At 41.3% G+C, this 17,423-nt stretch overlaps 1 protein-coding gene across 1 annotated transcript in view; it reads right to left on the minus strand.

The window, feature by feature from the left end:
* GPC3 (glypican 3) overlaps positions 1 to 17,423 on the minus strand; it is a 445,929-nt gene that overhangs the window by 207,347 nt on the left and 221,159 nt on the right. Inside the window, exon 3 of the mRNA XM_082865357.1 lies at positions 13,078 to 13,772. Within this exon, the coding sequence (XP_082721483.1) occupies positions 13,078 to 13,772 (695 nt within the window). The remainder of the gene's footprint in view (positions 1 to 13,077; positions 13,773 to 17,423) is intronic.

Here is a 17,423-nt window from a genome sequence, read left to right on the forward strand (position 1 = left end):
TCCCTGTTTGGAAAGAGATCGTTACAGGGTTTTATGCATAGTAAGAAAGCCACAGAGCTTGGTATTTCAGCGTTCTTTGGATTTCTGATCTGAAAGGGGGAAAACTTAAGTGCCATATATCTTTTAAAGTATCTTTTAAACCTAAGCTTAACAAAAAGAGATTTGTTTTGAAAAAAAGGTAAATGGAATAGACCCTGATCCTAGGGGAAGCCTGAGCTCTAAACAGATTTAGAAAAATCTCATTAGGATTAATATGGAAAAGTGGAGAATAAAAGGTAAGTCTACTGGAAGTTTCCATGCTGCTCTCAAGGCCACATATAGGAAACAGGATGAATGATAACAGAGAGCAGGCAGGAATGAAAGAGCCTTAGCAATTCCCTGGCTCCACATTCTACCTCATTTCTACCAACTAAGTCGGCTTGTGTCCAACTGCAGAGGGAGCCAGGCTCCACTCACACACTCTAAGGCCGGGTGTGGCCCTGGGCAAGAGATGACCCTCAAGCCCCTGCGGTAGAAAGCGGCTGAGGTAGCCTTGTAGCTGGTACCTACTTCCAAGTCTCTCTGCCTCAGCCCTTTAACCTGGAAAATGGTACTAATGATAATTCTTCCTTCCTTATCCGGATTGTCAGAAACATTAAATGAGTTAATCCATGTAAAGGGCTTAGAACTGTGTGTGGCACATAGCAAGTGCTTAATAAATAATCACTTTCATCGTCATTCTCTTCCTCATTGTACAGATTAAGTTGCTTTTCCAAGGCCACTATCCTGTGGTAGCACAAGGCAGAGACCCTATGTCAATATTCTGATTCCTGGACTGATGTTGTTTCCACTGTACGATGCACAGCAGGTGATTTCAAAAGCACCGAAAGGTCCCTCATACATTTCCCCCTACAACTGTGTCACTGTGACTGAGATCTCCATTCTTGATAACCCTTTTGAAGAGTTTTCTGGTGATATAAAATTTTGTTAAGTGAAGTGAGTTTGCCTCAGGAGAGGGAACATATTAGAGACCTAGCAGAAGCAGAAATGGACTTCCTGTGATGACTAAACCATGATCAAACACCATCATTTTAAACCGAACGCAGGGTCTGAATGAACAAGACACTGAGCAAGGTATAATTTTGAAGGGGAGGGAGCAGGTATAGGCTTGGAAGAGAAGTTAGTCAGAGGTGGAGGCCAGGCAGCTGGAAAAAAAAGGGCAAAAGTCTTTTAAGAGAGTTTAGAGGACTTCCTTCACAAACACTATGCTCTTGGGTTTCATCTCATGAACCTGAGCCTTGAACTTAGATCTGATTATTCATAATTTTCTAGAAGCATAAGAGCAACCTGCACCCAGAACTCAGAGATATGTATATGCTGACAAGGTGATTTCCGTGCCACATCAATTTCTCCTTCAGCTCTACTTCATGAGATTTCATGATAAAAATAATTCACAGCATAGGCTTCAGTTAGAAAAAGAAGGGTCCATCTATTAACTCTACAAGAATACCAAGAACGACTTTTAAAAATCATACATATAATTTTTTTATTTGAAAAAGAAAAGACACCACATCATTAACTTCAAGCAGTCCTTGGGTTGCGTATTTTATGAGGTTTATTTGTACTGCATATCTGTGATGGGCTCTATTTGTGGCTGAAAGTACAAACATACTGATTACAATCACTCTTTCCCACATTTAGGAACAAAATTAATTATCTGCAAAAAGCAGAAGGCTCAGATAGACTCTCAGTCAGTAAATGATAATAGACAGCAGCCAAATATAATGACTCCGTCTCCTACTTTATCTGTTTTAGGCATTCTGAGTGGAATGAAAAAAGGAAAAATTAATTCACTTTCTGAATGTTCTTCAGAGAGGATTTGAATTTGGGTAATAAGAAGTCAGTATCAACCCTTCCCCACCTCCCATGCCCCCATATAAAATATGAAAGCAGCCTTGCTGGTATGCTCTTCCCAAAGGGACATTCTTTTTGCCTTCTAGCTTCCCGTACTACTTTTATTTGTTTTTGTTTTATTTTATATAGTAATTTATTGGAATGAGGTATATTTTTGGATGTATACAATTCACCCGTTTCAAGTGTACAATTTAATGGTTTTTACTAAGTTGACCAAGTTGTGCCATGATCGTGACAAACCAGTTTTGCAACATTTTCATCTCCCCAGTAAGATCCCTCATGCCCATTCCAGCACTGTTTTTGAGAAGTCTGATGCATTTTGAAGCCCAGTCCCCAAAGGGACATTTTCAAAGGACATTAAGAAGTCTGTACCTTCACCAAAACAAAGGTTACTTGTACTACCCTATTAACAGTCCCCCCAATAAGGAAAGGAATGGCAAACAGTGAGACCTAGAACAGTACCCAGTACCAGGACTCAGAAAGTTTTGTCTGCTGGTGATGATGAAAGTTTGTGTTTTATCTTACAAAGGCTGTAACACGCTGGAAGAAATCTGCCCCAGATTCTCTCATCTTGGCCTTTTGTGAAATTCTTCATTACAGCAAATATTCTAACGACCCCCTCCCTGGAAGAAATTACTGTACTACAGTGTGACTTCATTTAAAAATGCTTCTGTGAGCTGGGATGAAGTGAGAGAGTAGCATGGACATACATACACTACCAAATGTAAAATGGATGGCTAGTGGGAAGCAGCCGCATAGCGCAGGGAGACCAGCTCGGTGCTTTGTGACCACCTAGAGGGGTGGGATAGGGAGGGTGGGAGGGAGATGCAAGAGGGAGAGGATACGGGGATATATGTATACGTATAGCTGATTCATTTTGTTGTTCAGCAGAAACACAACACTGTAAAGCAATTATACTCCAGTAAAGATGTGGGGGAAAAAAGAAACTAAAATACAAAAACAAACATGTGTGATGTTCAAAATACGTGCTCAAGTTTTAATGTGGGGTTAGGGTTAGGACTGCCTTTTAAGAAACGGGCCAAGTAGAAAACATTTTCTGCCAGAGACCTGAGCAAGACAGCAAAATGCAGAGAGGCCTGAGAGGTTAGTGAGCTATCGTGAGTGAAGGATGTAGCACTACAGTTGCCAAGAGTAACCTTATTCCGAGTGGGTAGAAAGGAATCAGAGGAATCACACTGTATACATGACTCCATGTTTTCGGAGGCGTTTTAGGTTTTGCGATGAAAAACAAAGCAAGTATTCGGGGGCTTTTCTGCCCTCGCCAGATAGAAGGCTGCTTTCCCTCTGCTCTGATTCCCTGGCCGCTCAACATTAGAAAGGCATTTTGGACTTCTTCATTCTCGTCTTGGGAGCACAAGGATTCTCGGAATATCAGGTCATGGGGAAGGCCTTCCTGGACTTCTGCCCACTTGGATGAATATTCCTGACTTTCTAACCTTTCTGAATATACTCTGAGCACAAATCAGTCCTCCACGACACTCCCAACAGACATGGATAAGCAGATGCTTACTACTCTGGGCTTATCACTTGCTTCATCTTAGAATTGCAGTAAAGCAGAAAACTATCTGACCAGCTACTTAGCAATACAAGACTCCCAACCCCAGAGTCTGAACAAGCAAGAAAGGAAACCATAGCTTGGGGACCAAAAGAGAGAGCAATAGGTAGTAGCTGGAGGCCCAAAGTAGCAGAGTTTACTCCCAACCAGAGGCAACTAGTCAAGTGCCCCTTTTATACTTTTTAAAGTATTTTCTGAAGAGCTGAGAAAACTGCCACCGTTCTATCTTTCTGCTACCTCCAACAGGTACCCTCCAACAGGTGGGACACAGCCCACCTCCAACAGGTGGGACACAGCCCAGCCTTTCGACCAACCAGTCAGGGCTGAGCTAAGTGTCTTTCACTAACTTCTTACTTTCTTGCCTGATCCTCCAAAAGCATCATGAACTTGCGAGGCTTTTGCAGCCATCCAAGGTTGGGGAAATCACACGTTGCCAGACAATTTTCCGTGGGTCTCTTGTGTTTCTGCATGTCTTATAAACAGAGGCACTTTACCCCCCAGACTGTCTTCATCAAGTATCTTTGGATAGTGAATAGTCTTGGAAGACAGTGATAGGGTCGCCCTTCAGAGAAAAGAATGGGCACTCTTACTACCTATTATAAAAGATGTGAGTTCCCTAAGCTCAAGGCTGCTCTCTTGTAATGCAACTCACTGTGTGTGGAGGAGTCATCTGGTCGTCTTTGCCTTTCTCCGTGGGAATTGGGGCTTGGGGAACTGGCACAAATGCTGATACTCTGCCTACTGCTATCGCTGTGAGAAGTAAACTGGCCTGCATCTCTGAGCCAGGAATCTCCCGTCTTTATCCAGCATCCATGAAACTGTGGCCAGGTAACTGGTTGGTTTGCAATTAGGGTAAGAATCTCAGATGTTTCACAGTTCTTGAGGACATTTTCCTGCCACATCACTCCAGAGACCACAGAAAGGAGGAAAAACTTCTTTCTAAAGATTCACAACGAATAATCACGCTGACACTCTTGCCAAGGGAAAGGCAAGGAATTCCAGATTTATGAGGAGCCCATCTAACTCCCTAATATGACCCGTAATATACATAATTTCAGGATGAAGCACGATAAAAAGCTTCCTTTGTGTGACCACTGTTTGAAACCTGTCCTAAACTTAACATTTAGTGCCTGAAAGTGACGCCAATTTTTTCATTTGTATTCTCATCATTAAGTAGGTAATCTATGTTTTAAAACTATATATTTTCCCCATGGGAATCACTAAAGTTATTTTTTTTTTGTCAACGAAAAAAAAGATGGCAGCCTGTAAACATTTTTGTCTTTCCAGAAATGGACCTCATGCAAATAAAGTTGCCTACCACAGTTCCAGATGCTGACCTGCAGACAGTAATTAGGTAGTTAGCCATTTACTTGTTTTTATCACTTTGAAATCACTTGGTACTGAAAACAGCTTGTAAGAATTCAGACAAGGTATCTATCTCTATAGGAGACTAAAAAATGAAAGTCCAAAGTGATAGCATGAGGAGAAAAACACTGACATTCTGACACCTGAGAAATAACCACAGCCTTCCAAAGCAGAGAGGAAGGCAGGGCTAATCTTGGAAGTTCTGATGAGTTACAGTCACTCACAAAGACAGCAAAATATAAGAATTTGATAGAGTGAATTATTATTGAGGATCAACAGAGAATCTTCCCCAGAGCTTCCTAGCACACATAAATAAATATTGATTTCACTGAAGGTATCTTCAGAAATTCTACCAAAGGAAATGGATGTAGCCACTATGGAGAACAGTATGGAGCTTCCTTAAAAAACTACAAATAGAACTACCATACGGCCCAGCAATCCCACTACTGGGCATATACCCTGAGAAAACCATAATTCAAAAAGAGTCATGTACCAAAAGGTTCATTGCAGCTCTATTTACAATAGCCAGGAGATGGAAGCAACCTAAGTGTCCATCATCGGATGAATGGCTAAAGAAGATGTGGCACATATATACAGTGGAATATTCCTCAGCCATAAAAAGAAACGAAATTGAGTTATTTGTAGTGAGGTGGATGGACCTAGAGTCTGTCATACAGAGTGAAGTCAGTCAGAAAGAGAAAGACAAATACCGTATGCTAACACATATATATGGAATCTAAGGAAAAAAAAAAAAAGGTCATGAAGCACCTAGGGGCAAGACAGGAATAAAGACACAGACCTACTAGAGAATGGACTTGAGGATACGGGGAGGGGGAAGGGTAAGCTGGGACAAAGTGAGAGAGAGGCATGGACATATATACACTAACAAATGTAAAATAGACAGCTAGTGGGAAGCAGCCACATGGCACAGGGAGATCAGCTCGGTGCTTTGTGACCACCTAGAGGGGTGGGAAAGGGAGGCGGGGAGGGAGGGAGATGCAAGAGGGAAGAGATATGGGGACATATGTATATGTATAACTGATTCACTTTGTTATAAAGCAGAAACTAACACACCATTGTAAAGCAATTATACTCCAATAAAGATGTTAAAAAAAAAAGAATATGTTAGGTTCTTAGTAGGCAATGTTACTACTAAGGAAACTCCATAATGGAGACCCGGACGTACTAAGGTCCAGAATCAAAGGCAAATGCATTAAAAACTATCTGTTGGTCCAACAGGCAGATTACAAGCATTGCAACTGGAAGAAAATCTATACCTCACCACTGGCACGGTGCACAGAGATTCTAGGCAAAGTCATTTTACTGTGTGACTGGGTCTTCCATCACCTACATAAACATTCCTTCTTCCCCTAGAAACTACTCTGTGCCTTTAAGTGTCATGAAGACGAAAAATCTCATGCTTTTTAGTACTTCATTGGGAAATACTATAGCAAAAGTCTCCAAGGAGGGAGAATGAACTCAAAAACTGATTGTGAAGCTGGAAAAACAGTAGAGAGTAGTACAGGATATTAAGTAAGATAATAAAGACCCACTTAGCCTATGTTCAAGGAATGAAGATTCCGGTGAAAAGAGAGTGGAACTCTTTGAAAGAGCAATATGGACTAATTATGAAAAGCATGAGCTTTGGGGTCAGACAGATCCAGCTTTGAATCCTAGCTCCGCTACCTACTGGCCAAGTGATCCCTGAGGACAGCAACAGTTAGGGTCATCTTTCCAGCCACTTCTTGTGCCCCTGGTGTCTATCAGTGGTTCCACAATTAGATGCTCACTAAATGTTCCCTGAAATGAATCCTGTTTCAGATAGTGCTAAAATGAATATCACAATGAGAAAAGAAAGGGAGAAACAGTGAAGGTAGAAAAGGTTGCAATTTTGCACAACATTCAATGAAGCCTACGACAAGTCAAGATAATGAAATTATGGGAGAGGAAGCACTAATGCCGTGAAGTTCTGAGATGAATCAATAAAGAACACGAGTACAAATGGAAACATGAAAGTGCAAACAGCCACGCAAGGATATGTGAGCAATTACTTTGGGGGGGGATTGTAAAGAAAATAAATGAAATCACAGAAAGTTTTGGGAAACTTTCTGGAAAAGCAATAAACATCCAATATGCTGATTATTACTCACTTAATCAATGGATCTGAAATGTACAATGGCTATGCATATAATCCACATATAGGGGTATAGTAATTACAATCAAAGTGATTTCAGAATAAGAATAATTGCATTTTAAAAAGAAGGTTGTAGCATTCAACAATTTGTGTGGTGTAACGACAATGTTGAAAGTATATGTATTGAAAACTGTACATATTTGTATTTGTCTCAAGGTGTAAGATATGGAATTCAATAACATGCTGATAAATTTAACAATGATACCCTCAGATACTACCCATATGATACCCAAATACTATTCTTTTAAAATAAATTTATTTATTTTATTTATTTACTTTTTGGCTGCATTGGGTCTTCTTTGCTGCGCATGGGCTTTCTCTAGTTGCAGCGAGAAGGGGGCTACTCTTCATTGCAGCGCGTGGGCTTCTCATTGTGGTGGTTTCTCTTGTTGCAGAGCACGGGTTCTAGGCATGCAGGCTTCAGTAGTTGTGGTGTGCAGGCTCAGTAGTTGTGGCACATGGGCTTAGTTGCTCTGCGGCATGTGGGATCTTCCTGGACCAGGGCTCAAACCCGTGTCCCCTGCCTTGGCAGGTGGATTCTCAACCACTGAGCCACCAGGGAAGTCCCCCAAATACTACTAAAGACCTACTCAGTACTCACTTGGGGCCATGATGCTTAACCTAGTTCACAAATGTAGATGAAGAATCAAGATGGATCTATTTACAGTCCCATAATTAATACTTTCTTGAACTTTTCAGTAAAAATTTTCTTTCTTTCCCTTCCTCTCCCCTCTCCTCTCTCGCTCGCTCTCTCACACTCACACACACACACACACACACTCATACACACACACATTTTCACATACTTGCTATTTTTATTCACGCCTTTGGATTAAAATAACATTAAACATCTTGGCACTTAAAAACAAGTTTAAGAAAATCTCATTATCTATTTGGCACTTAGAAAACTGCTGTAGAGAGAGTACTGCACTGGGGCTTAGTGAGTACCTGCCATGTGCCTCGAACTCTGCCAGGTACTTTGAACCTATCATTTCACTGAATCCCCACATATCAACCCCATCTGACAGATGAAGAGTCCACGGTCACAGCTTTGCCATTAACTGTCATTCACTTTTAACCTCTGGGTCTTACCTTGTCTACTAAACAAGGTGGCTGGAGTTGCTTCCAAGGAAGTATCAGAATCAAATGGAGTACTCTGTAAGTGACAAATTCTCTGGCCTCTCCACAGACCTACGGTATCAGAATCCTCGGGGGGAGGGGGGAGGCTCCAGGAATCTGTTTAACAAGTTCCCTAGATGATTGTGGTGATGAGCCAAGTATGAGAACTACATGCTTACCACCTCCAGGAGCACCCTAACCTTTGCTTGCACGCCTTCACTTGGTAGCCTGAAGAACTGAAGACCATCTTGTGGAAAACTAAAACACTAATAGGCCATAAGTGTCCATCATCGGATGAATGGATGAAGATGTGGCACATATATACAATGGAATATTAGCCATAAAAAGAAATGAAATTGAGCTATTTGTAATGAGGTGGATGGACCTAGAGTCTGTCATACAGAGTGAAGTAAGTCAGAAAGAGAAAGACAAATACCGTATGCTAAGACATATGTATGGAATCTAAGAAAAAAAATGTCATGAAGAACCTAGGGGCAAGACGGGAATAAAGATGCAGACCTACTAGAGAATGGACTTGAGGATATGGGGAGGGGGAAGGGTAAGCTGGGACAAAGTGAGAGAGTGGCATGGACATGTATACCCTACCAAATGTAAAATAGATAGCTAGTGGGAAGCAGCCACATAGCACAGGGAGATCAGCTCAGTGCTTTGTGACCACCTAGAGGGGTGGGATAGGGAGGATGGGAGGGAGGGAGATGCAGGAGGGAAGAGATATGGGAACATGTGTTTATGTGTAACTGATTCACTTTGTTGTAAAGCAGAAACTAACACACCATTGTAAAGCTATTATACTCGAATAAAGATGTAAAAAAAAAGTATCTGAAAGAAAAATTAAGAGTGCCCCACTCATTTAGATAAGACCAAAATGTCCTTTATGATCTGGGGTAGATGGTAGCCACCAAAAGAGCTGAGCAAAGTCCCTGCATGGCAGACCTCATGGCATGGCTTATAGCTAGCTAAAAAGGCTGTCCCAAACAGAGCTCTGGAAGAGCCTAGTTTCGAAGAGGTCTCTCCCCACAACTTAACCTCAAGCAGGACTAACTGGCAGGCTCTTACACTTTATCACAACAGGAAGGTGAAGGTGCTACAGCAGAATCTCATTAATGCTTTAGTTTTCAATCAGCTTTGGCTTTGGGGCATTCTGTGGTTTTGTTAGCAGGAATAGAGTTCTGCAGTCCACCCAGCCCTCACTTCCCCTCAGCCCCCATAGATGGCCCAGCCCCCTTCTGGCCCATACAGAGTATAGCTGGATCACACCTGGCCAATGATTCCCCACCCACACCATTTGGTATATATTACTTAGAGCTGGCGATCATAAAACAGTAACAAGGCAGAGTTTACATATGCTTTCTGTTCTAGTTTAGGCATTCCCCGGGGAAGGCAGGCTTCACACTTTCATCACCAGCTGGGAGCTGGGAGCTGGGAGCTGGGAGCTGGGAGCTGGGAGCTGGGAGCTGGGAGCAGTCAGGCCCTTAATGGCCAAAACAGAAAGGGACTGCATCGCTGAGCGCCTCTTGACAGCCAAGGCCTTTCTTCCTGAATGATAATGACGTGAAATGTACTCCCTGTGTGTGTGTGCGTGTGCACACACACAAACGGGCACATGTGCACCTAAAATATAGCAGGTTTGGCATCCCAAAATAGCTATTCAATTTAAGTTCAAGATGTCTTTGCAAAATCCTTATGGAGCTTTTAGAGCGAAAGTCTGGGAGGGGGCGTGGTGGGAAGAGTGCTAGATTGTCGCAGCAGAAGACCTTGGACTCTACTTCTGGCTCTTGCACTAATTATATAACTTTGGGCAAGACTCCCTGAACTTTTACTTCATTTGTAAATCAGTGGGACTAGACTAATTTCTTATGGCCTTTCTAACATTCACATTATAGTGAGATGTTCACTGTGGTGAAATTTATTCAGTTACATGTCTGTCTGTCAATGAAGCTAAACTGACGTTTTAAAGACTTAAGAACTATGTCTTGGGTAACCGAGTACCCAGTACCTGGCAAAGTGCCACGAACAGAGCAGATGCTTAATAAATGTTTACTAAACAAACCTTCATGTCTAGAGCCTGATCAAAATAGTGGACTTAATCCCTTACCAGCTCCCCACCCTATTTTTCTGTGTTTAAAAGCACCAGAGGAGAATACATGTTTTCAAGACATTGCTGTCAAGTGACCAATATCAGAGGCAAACTTTAAACACTCCCATACCCTGTCTTTAATGTTATCTCCTTATTTTTCCTCTTATTGAAGGCATTTCCACACCCCTGGCACTCTGGCTTTGTGTCTGACACATAGTGGGCCCTCAATCAATTTCAGGTGAATGAACATATGAATGCACTGACTTTCCTTTTTTCTAGTTCTGTGAGATTTACTTTTGTGTGTGTGTGTGTGTGTGTGTGTGTGTGTGTGTGTGTGTGTGTGTGGTACGGGGGCCTCTCACTGTTGTGGCCTCTCCCCTTGCGGAGCACAGGCTCTGGACGCGCAGGCTCAGTGGCCATGGCTCACGGGCCCAGCCGATCCATGGCATGTGGGATCTTCCCAGACCGGAGCACGAACCTGTGTCCCCTGCATCGGCAGGCGGACTCTCAACCACTGTGCCACCAGGGAAGCCCGAGATTTACTTTTGTATAAGGCCCTAGAATCTGGCCTTCAATTAGAAAGCAATCAAAGGAATAATTAGCCACTGAAGAACACTATCGTTAGGACATTTCTGTTCATTTTACTATAAAATATTTTCTCAGCAATGTGTTTTAAACAGCTAACATTGTGAATGGGGCAATTAGAGCAGTTCCGTAAGTAGCCATCCTGTGGGTTGCATCATTTTTGTCCTCCTTTCTAGTTTAATTCACCAAAGAAACCAGTTACCCCTATCGTTTTGTATTTCCAGAGTTTAAAGACAGGGCTAAATGGCCCAATCTGCCCTCCACATTCTGGGTAAGCAATGGTTTGGAGTACACAGTAGTTGCAACGCTATAGAAGATAAGAGCACGAATCGCGCAAGGTAACAAGCCAGGGTTGGAATCCCAGCTCCGCCACCTCTATTTAACTACCTTTGACGTTTGGGCAACATATTTAAGCCCTCTAAGCTTCATTTACTCCTGTGTAAAATGGGGATAATATTATATTAGGACCTATCCCATGGATTACTAAGAAATAATATTACGTACACTGGCCAGCAGAGCACCTCAAATGTGGTAGGAGCTCAACAAGGGTAGTGTATTATACTATTCTGCCACGTCCTTCTACAAAGCTGGGAACGTTCAGGAATCAGTCACCATCACCTTAGTGAGATCTGGCTGGTAGCTCTTGGCTGTATGTTCTGCTCTGTATTGAAAAGTGTGTGCATTCTGTGGTTCTGAATGTGTGCACGCTAGCTTAGCAGGTACAACGTAACTAACATTGTCTGACTGAAACCAATCAAGCTTCTGCCTCACAAAACTGTCCCACCCCCATCAAAGATCCTATCAGCCTTACACTGGTATAAATCAAGGCTGCAAAAACAACTGTTGGAAAACATGAACGTTTTGCCTCACCTGTGTTCTTGTGTAGGTTTAGTTAGTGGGGTCTAGCTGGGTCTCCTATGTTTAAAGTCACTACTCAAAATGCAACTCAAAACTACAACGAGGTAGCACCTCACACCAGTCAGAATGACCATGCATTAAAAACTCTACAAATAACAAACGCCAAAGAGAGTGTGGAGAAAAGGGAACCCCCCTACACTGTTGTTGGGAATGTAAGTTGGTGCAGCCACTATGGAAAACAGTATGGAGGTTCCTTACAAAAACTAAAAGTAGAGCTACCATATGACCCAGCAATCTCAATCCTGGGCATACATCCGGAAAAAAACTATAACTCAAAAAGATACATGCACCCCTATGTTCATGGCAGCACTATTTATAATAAGCAAGACACGGAAACAACCTAAATGTCCATCAGCAGATGAATGGATAAAGAAGATGTGGTATATACATACAATGGAATATGACTCAGCCGAAAAGAAGAATGAAATAATGCCATTCGCAGCAACATGGATGGACCTAGAGATTATCATACTAGTTAAGTCAGACAGAGAAAGACAAATGCCATATGATATCACTTATATGTGGAACCTAAAATATGACACAAATGAACTTATTTACGAAAGAGAAACAGACTCACAGACATAGAGAACAGACTTGTGGTTGCCAAGGGCGAGGGAAGGATTGGGAGTTTGGGATTAGCAGATGCAAACTATTATACATATGTACAACTGAATCACTTTGCTGTATACCAGAAACTAACACAACATTGTAAACAACTGTACTTCGATAAAATAAATTTAAAAAATAAAGTCACTACTCAAAATAGTAATATGATATATATGATTAAGAGCACAAGAGTGAGATCAGAATCAAAGAAAGTGGCGATAACCTAATTAAAGGGAGACCTGATCAACTTCTGAATCACTGAGCTTCAGTTTCCTCATTTACAAAATGGAGATAACAGCTCCTACCTCACAGGGTTGTCATGAAGGTTGTGATAACCAACAACAGTGGTAATAATAGCTAATAATTACTGAAGAATTACCATGTACCAGGCACATGCTAAGTGCTTTAACGCGTTATTCCCTATGAAGAAGATATTCTTTCTATCCCTATTTTATGAATCAGCAATATGAGACTCATACAGATAAAATGATTCACCCAAGGTCCCACAGCAAGAAAGTGGGTGAAGCTAAAATTCAAAGTCAGGCATTAGGACTCCATAACCTGTGGACTTAATGTGCTGCCTAGCTTTGTGAGGTCATTCAGTCCCTCTATCATCCCTGCCCACTTTTTTTCTCACTTCTCTCCATCAGCACCTGCTACTGGCCAGGCTGCCCTACCCCCAGTAGAATCCAATTCCTCTGAAAACTGTAGAATGGTACTCACAGTGGTGGTCAGTTTTCCTCCATTCTTCTGGACATACTGGATGGAATCATGGATCGTAGAAAAGAGACCAAGCAGTACATTCTCCATGTCATAGATTCTGTACATGCCATTCACCAGTTCTTCCAGAGACAGAATGTATTCTCTCCAGTACTTGTCAATCTCCACCACACCTGCCATACAGCCTTGCATAACCACATTGCAGTAGCCACCACACGGCTTAACCATCATCAGTCCCTGGCAGTAAGAGCAGTACCACATCCTGGTGAGCATTCGGCCACAGTCCTTACTGAACTTCAGGTGATCAGTTGTGTTGATCACTTCAATTCCGAGATTCAGGGCCTGGAGGAAGATCCTAGTGACTTGCAGTGACTTGGAAACCTGGGTCATAATAAGCTTGGGGAAATTCCCAAATACTTTCAGGTCACGCCTTGCCCCTCGGAGGCATTCATTGATGTCTAAGGTGGACTCCGGCAGGCCTGGGTTCATTAGCTGGGTATAGATGACTGGAAACAGGCTGTCAAACAATTCATTGACCATGTCATCCACGTTGATGTCAGAACCCAGGATGTAGAGAGATACATCAGTGAAAAATTCACCCACAAACTCAAAAGCTTGTGGGGTCAGGCTTGGGTAGTTGTTCTTGAACATGGCATTGGTGTAGTTCTTGGCATGGCGAACAACGATTTCAAAGGCCTCTGTAAAATACGAGATAAAGAAATGCCCACAAATTAAAGCATGAAAATCCAGTGTGTAATTGACTTTGAGATTTCTCTATTGCTGTGGTGATTAAGGTCCCATTTGCCTTAAATAACTGACTCATGTTTACTTCTGGCATTGCCTCTACTCCTGCAGCTGTTTGTTCCTATAAATCAATTTTCCTTTCTGAACATGCAGTCCAAACCCTGATGTGCACGTAGATTCTTAAGCACACAAATTATATTTCAAATGACATATATATTTCAAATTATATTTTCAAATGACAAATATATTCAAATTTAAGCACTTTCCCAGGGTCACACAAGTGCAAAGTAGAAGCAGTCAACTCAGACTAGTGTCTCCCGGCAACGGTTTCACTCTAGTTGCCCTCAGCCCTATAGCCAACACACACATCCTCAAAAATCTTTGAAAGTCAAGTTCATTTTTAGGCTCATTATTTTCCCATTGGCTTCTCCTCTCCAAATGGAAATGTACTGGAAGAAATTGCAGCCCAAAGACCAACAAAGCAGAGTTACACTTTCACCTTTGTCTTGGGACAGCACGAATTCAGAGAAGAAAGACTGCTGCTGAGATGCTACCCTGTGGATCTCAATCATCTAAGCTACCCTAAAATTAAGTCTCTACAAGGCAAATTTCATCTCTAGCACAGTGCATTTGTTCTCTAATGTGCAAGATATATGACAGTGAAATTCCATAGACTGTACTGCCATAACTTTTTTCTTAAGTTTCTGTTACTAGCACTGCTGGATCAATAGAAAAAGAAAATTACAAAAGATCATGAACTCTTCTCCAGAAAGAATAACAACACATATTGCAGAGGGAAAGGGCTGGGGGTTCATATGCTCACATGTGCTTCCTGCTCCAACTTTCACAGCTCAGAATCCACTTAGCACATCTCTGGGTTTTGCCCAACCCCCTTACTTCTGTATCATGGGACAACAGACCAAACCATAACCGCTCAAGCAAAGGCTCCTTGGGGATTTATAGGAACCAACACTAGGTGAAAAGTGACGCTCAGCTTGAGGTTGGCAACTTGAGGTTTCATGAAATGAAGCCAAGGGCTAGAATGGGCCAGGAAGTTCAGTCGATTGATTTTTTTTTTTTTTTTTTGGTCAGATAATAATGTACGCTTAAGCTAGGGAAGGTTTTCCTCTGTCTCTTTCCTGGGAAAAAGTCAAGCATTATATCCAGGAAAAGTCGGAACAATGTAAAATCAGAGATGTTACGAAAAATTTGGCACCAAACAGAAAATAGTCTATTTTTAACAATATATAGAAAGATATATGATACAGATAAATAGATCTAATAAATTAATACACATCCAAATATAGCAAGGTTTCTAGATTTATTGTTGCCCCCATCACTATTCTGGTCACCTCTATTTGGACACACTCTACTGTTATCAACTTCCTTCTTAAATTATGGTGCTCAAAAAGGGACACAACTCTCCAACATGCTTTGATATGTAAAGTGTGCAATCAGGCTATCACCTCTCTTTAAATGGTTCAGTAAGTTCTCCCCCATCCCAACCCAGGACATATATCCTATAACCGTAGCAAAATGACTGTCCTTAGTACTTGGTGCTGATGTTTCTTTACCCAGACCTAGACATAAAGAAATGTGTTTTCATGGGCCTTTTCAGTAAAAGACTGGATTTTTTTTTAAAAGGAGAGTCTACTTGTAGTTGGAAGACAGAAATAAATGAACCACCGAGTTCCCTTCAAGCCCTTAAGAATAAACCAGTCCTGATAAAGGCAGGTTACTTTTTTCAACGTAGTTTTTCCAGCATTGTAAGAATGGCAAATACTTTATAAGAACTTTTTAAATTCCTAGGATAAATGCCACACAATGGGTTGGACTCCAGTCTTTGCTTTCAAGCACAGGTACCTTAATGGAAGAAGAAAACTGACATTTATGTGATACCTGCAAAGTATATGCCAGGATCTGTAATGAACTTGCTCACATATGTCCTCTCATTTAAATTTAACATAAACATATGTATTTGGATTTATTTTTATTTGGTGAGGAAACTGAGGCTCAGACAGGTTAAGCGACTCATACAAGATAATATCTCTAGTTAAATGCCACAGACTGAATTTAAGTGTAGGTCACTCTAACACCAATACCCTTGCTAATTCCACAACATGCTCCAGCCTTGAAAACTGGACATTGGGAGACTTCTGGTCTTGGCTACAACATGTAAAGAGCTTGGAAATTATCATTCCCATTCTCAACAACAAGATAATAGCTGAACCAACTGAAAATCAATGATTCTTCTTAGACCCGTCAGGGAATTAAGGTCACAGGGCAAACTGCTACCCTGAAATCTGGAAAGAGAGGCAAATACAGAGAATCACAGCTGAGATCTGCTGGATCTCAGACACCTGCAGCAGACGCCACTGAAGCTATAAACTAGTCTAAACCCTTAAACGGTAGTTCTGACAAACTGATAGAGGCTGAATGTGAACTAGCCTGAGAGTTGAAAATTCCTGGGTCCTCAGTTTTACGGGTCCCCCACATTCCCATGGGATTTACCTCAAGAAAACACACAAAGTTCTCATGGTTAAGATCTAAGAAAAATCTCCCTGTTTTTTCTGGCAGGGGTAGGGGGAAAGTAATAATTTAGAAATACACCATGAGCATTCTCCATAACAAATGCCTGTTCTCCAATGGACACAACTTTACCAAAGCCTAATATACCTAGAAGAGGGGCAATTAGACAACTCCAGTCCCTTCTAGCCTTCCTGTAACACCTAAAGGGAAAGAAAAAAAGGCCGAGAAAAACTTATGAGGGTTACAGCTCATGGACTTAAGTCTACTAACAGACTGATTAATCGTAATATTATAGGCCACTTTCACTACCCCCATACCTTTCCACCAGAAAGACACAGATCCTGTTTAAGAAGGAGTTCTTAGAGAAACCCACCAAAAAGAGGTGAGAAAAAAAATAAACAAAGACACTAGAGGAAACTAAAGCCTCCAGCATCTATAGATACAGCAAACAATAAATAGCCACATTAACATAAAACTTCACACTAAACGTCTAACTACTTCAGCTCCTATTACCCAATATATCATATTCTGCTTTTAACAAACAATTACAAGCCATGAAAAAAGGCAAAAGAACAGTCTGAAGAAACAAAGCAATTATCATAACCACACTCAGATATGGCACAGATTTTGGAAATATCAGACAGGGAATTTAAAATAACTATTATTAATATATAAAGGACCCTAATGGAATAAGTGGACAATATACAAGAACATATGGATACTGTAAATACAGAGATAGAAATGCTAAGAAATATCGAAAGGAAATGCTAGCAATCAAAAACACAAACAGAAATGAAGTATGCTTTTCATGCGCTTATCAGCATACTTGAAACAAACAAGGTAAGAACCAGTGATCTTAAAGAAATATCAGTAGAAACTTCTCAAACCACAATAGGAAGATTAAAAAAAAAAGAACAAACAAACAAACAAAACACAGAAAAGAGTATCCAAGAACTGTGGGACAAATTCAAAAGGTGTATAATATGTGTAATTGCAATTCCAGAAAGAGAAAAGAGAGAGAAGAGAGCAAAAGAAATATCTGAGAGAATGATGCCCAAAATTTCACAAAATTCATG

Source organism: Leucopleurus acutus (assembly GCF_964270905.1).
Source record: "Leucopleurus acutus genome assembly, chromosome: X".
Taxonomy (NCBI): Eukaryota; Metazoa; Chordata; class Mammalia; order Artiodactyla; family Delphinidae; genus Leucopleurus; species Leucopleurus acutus.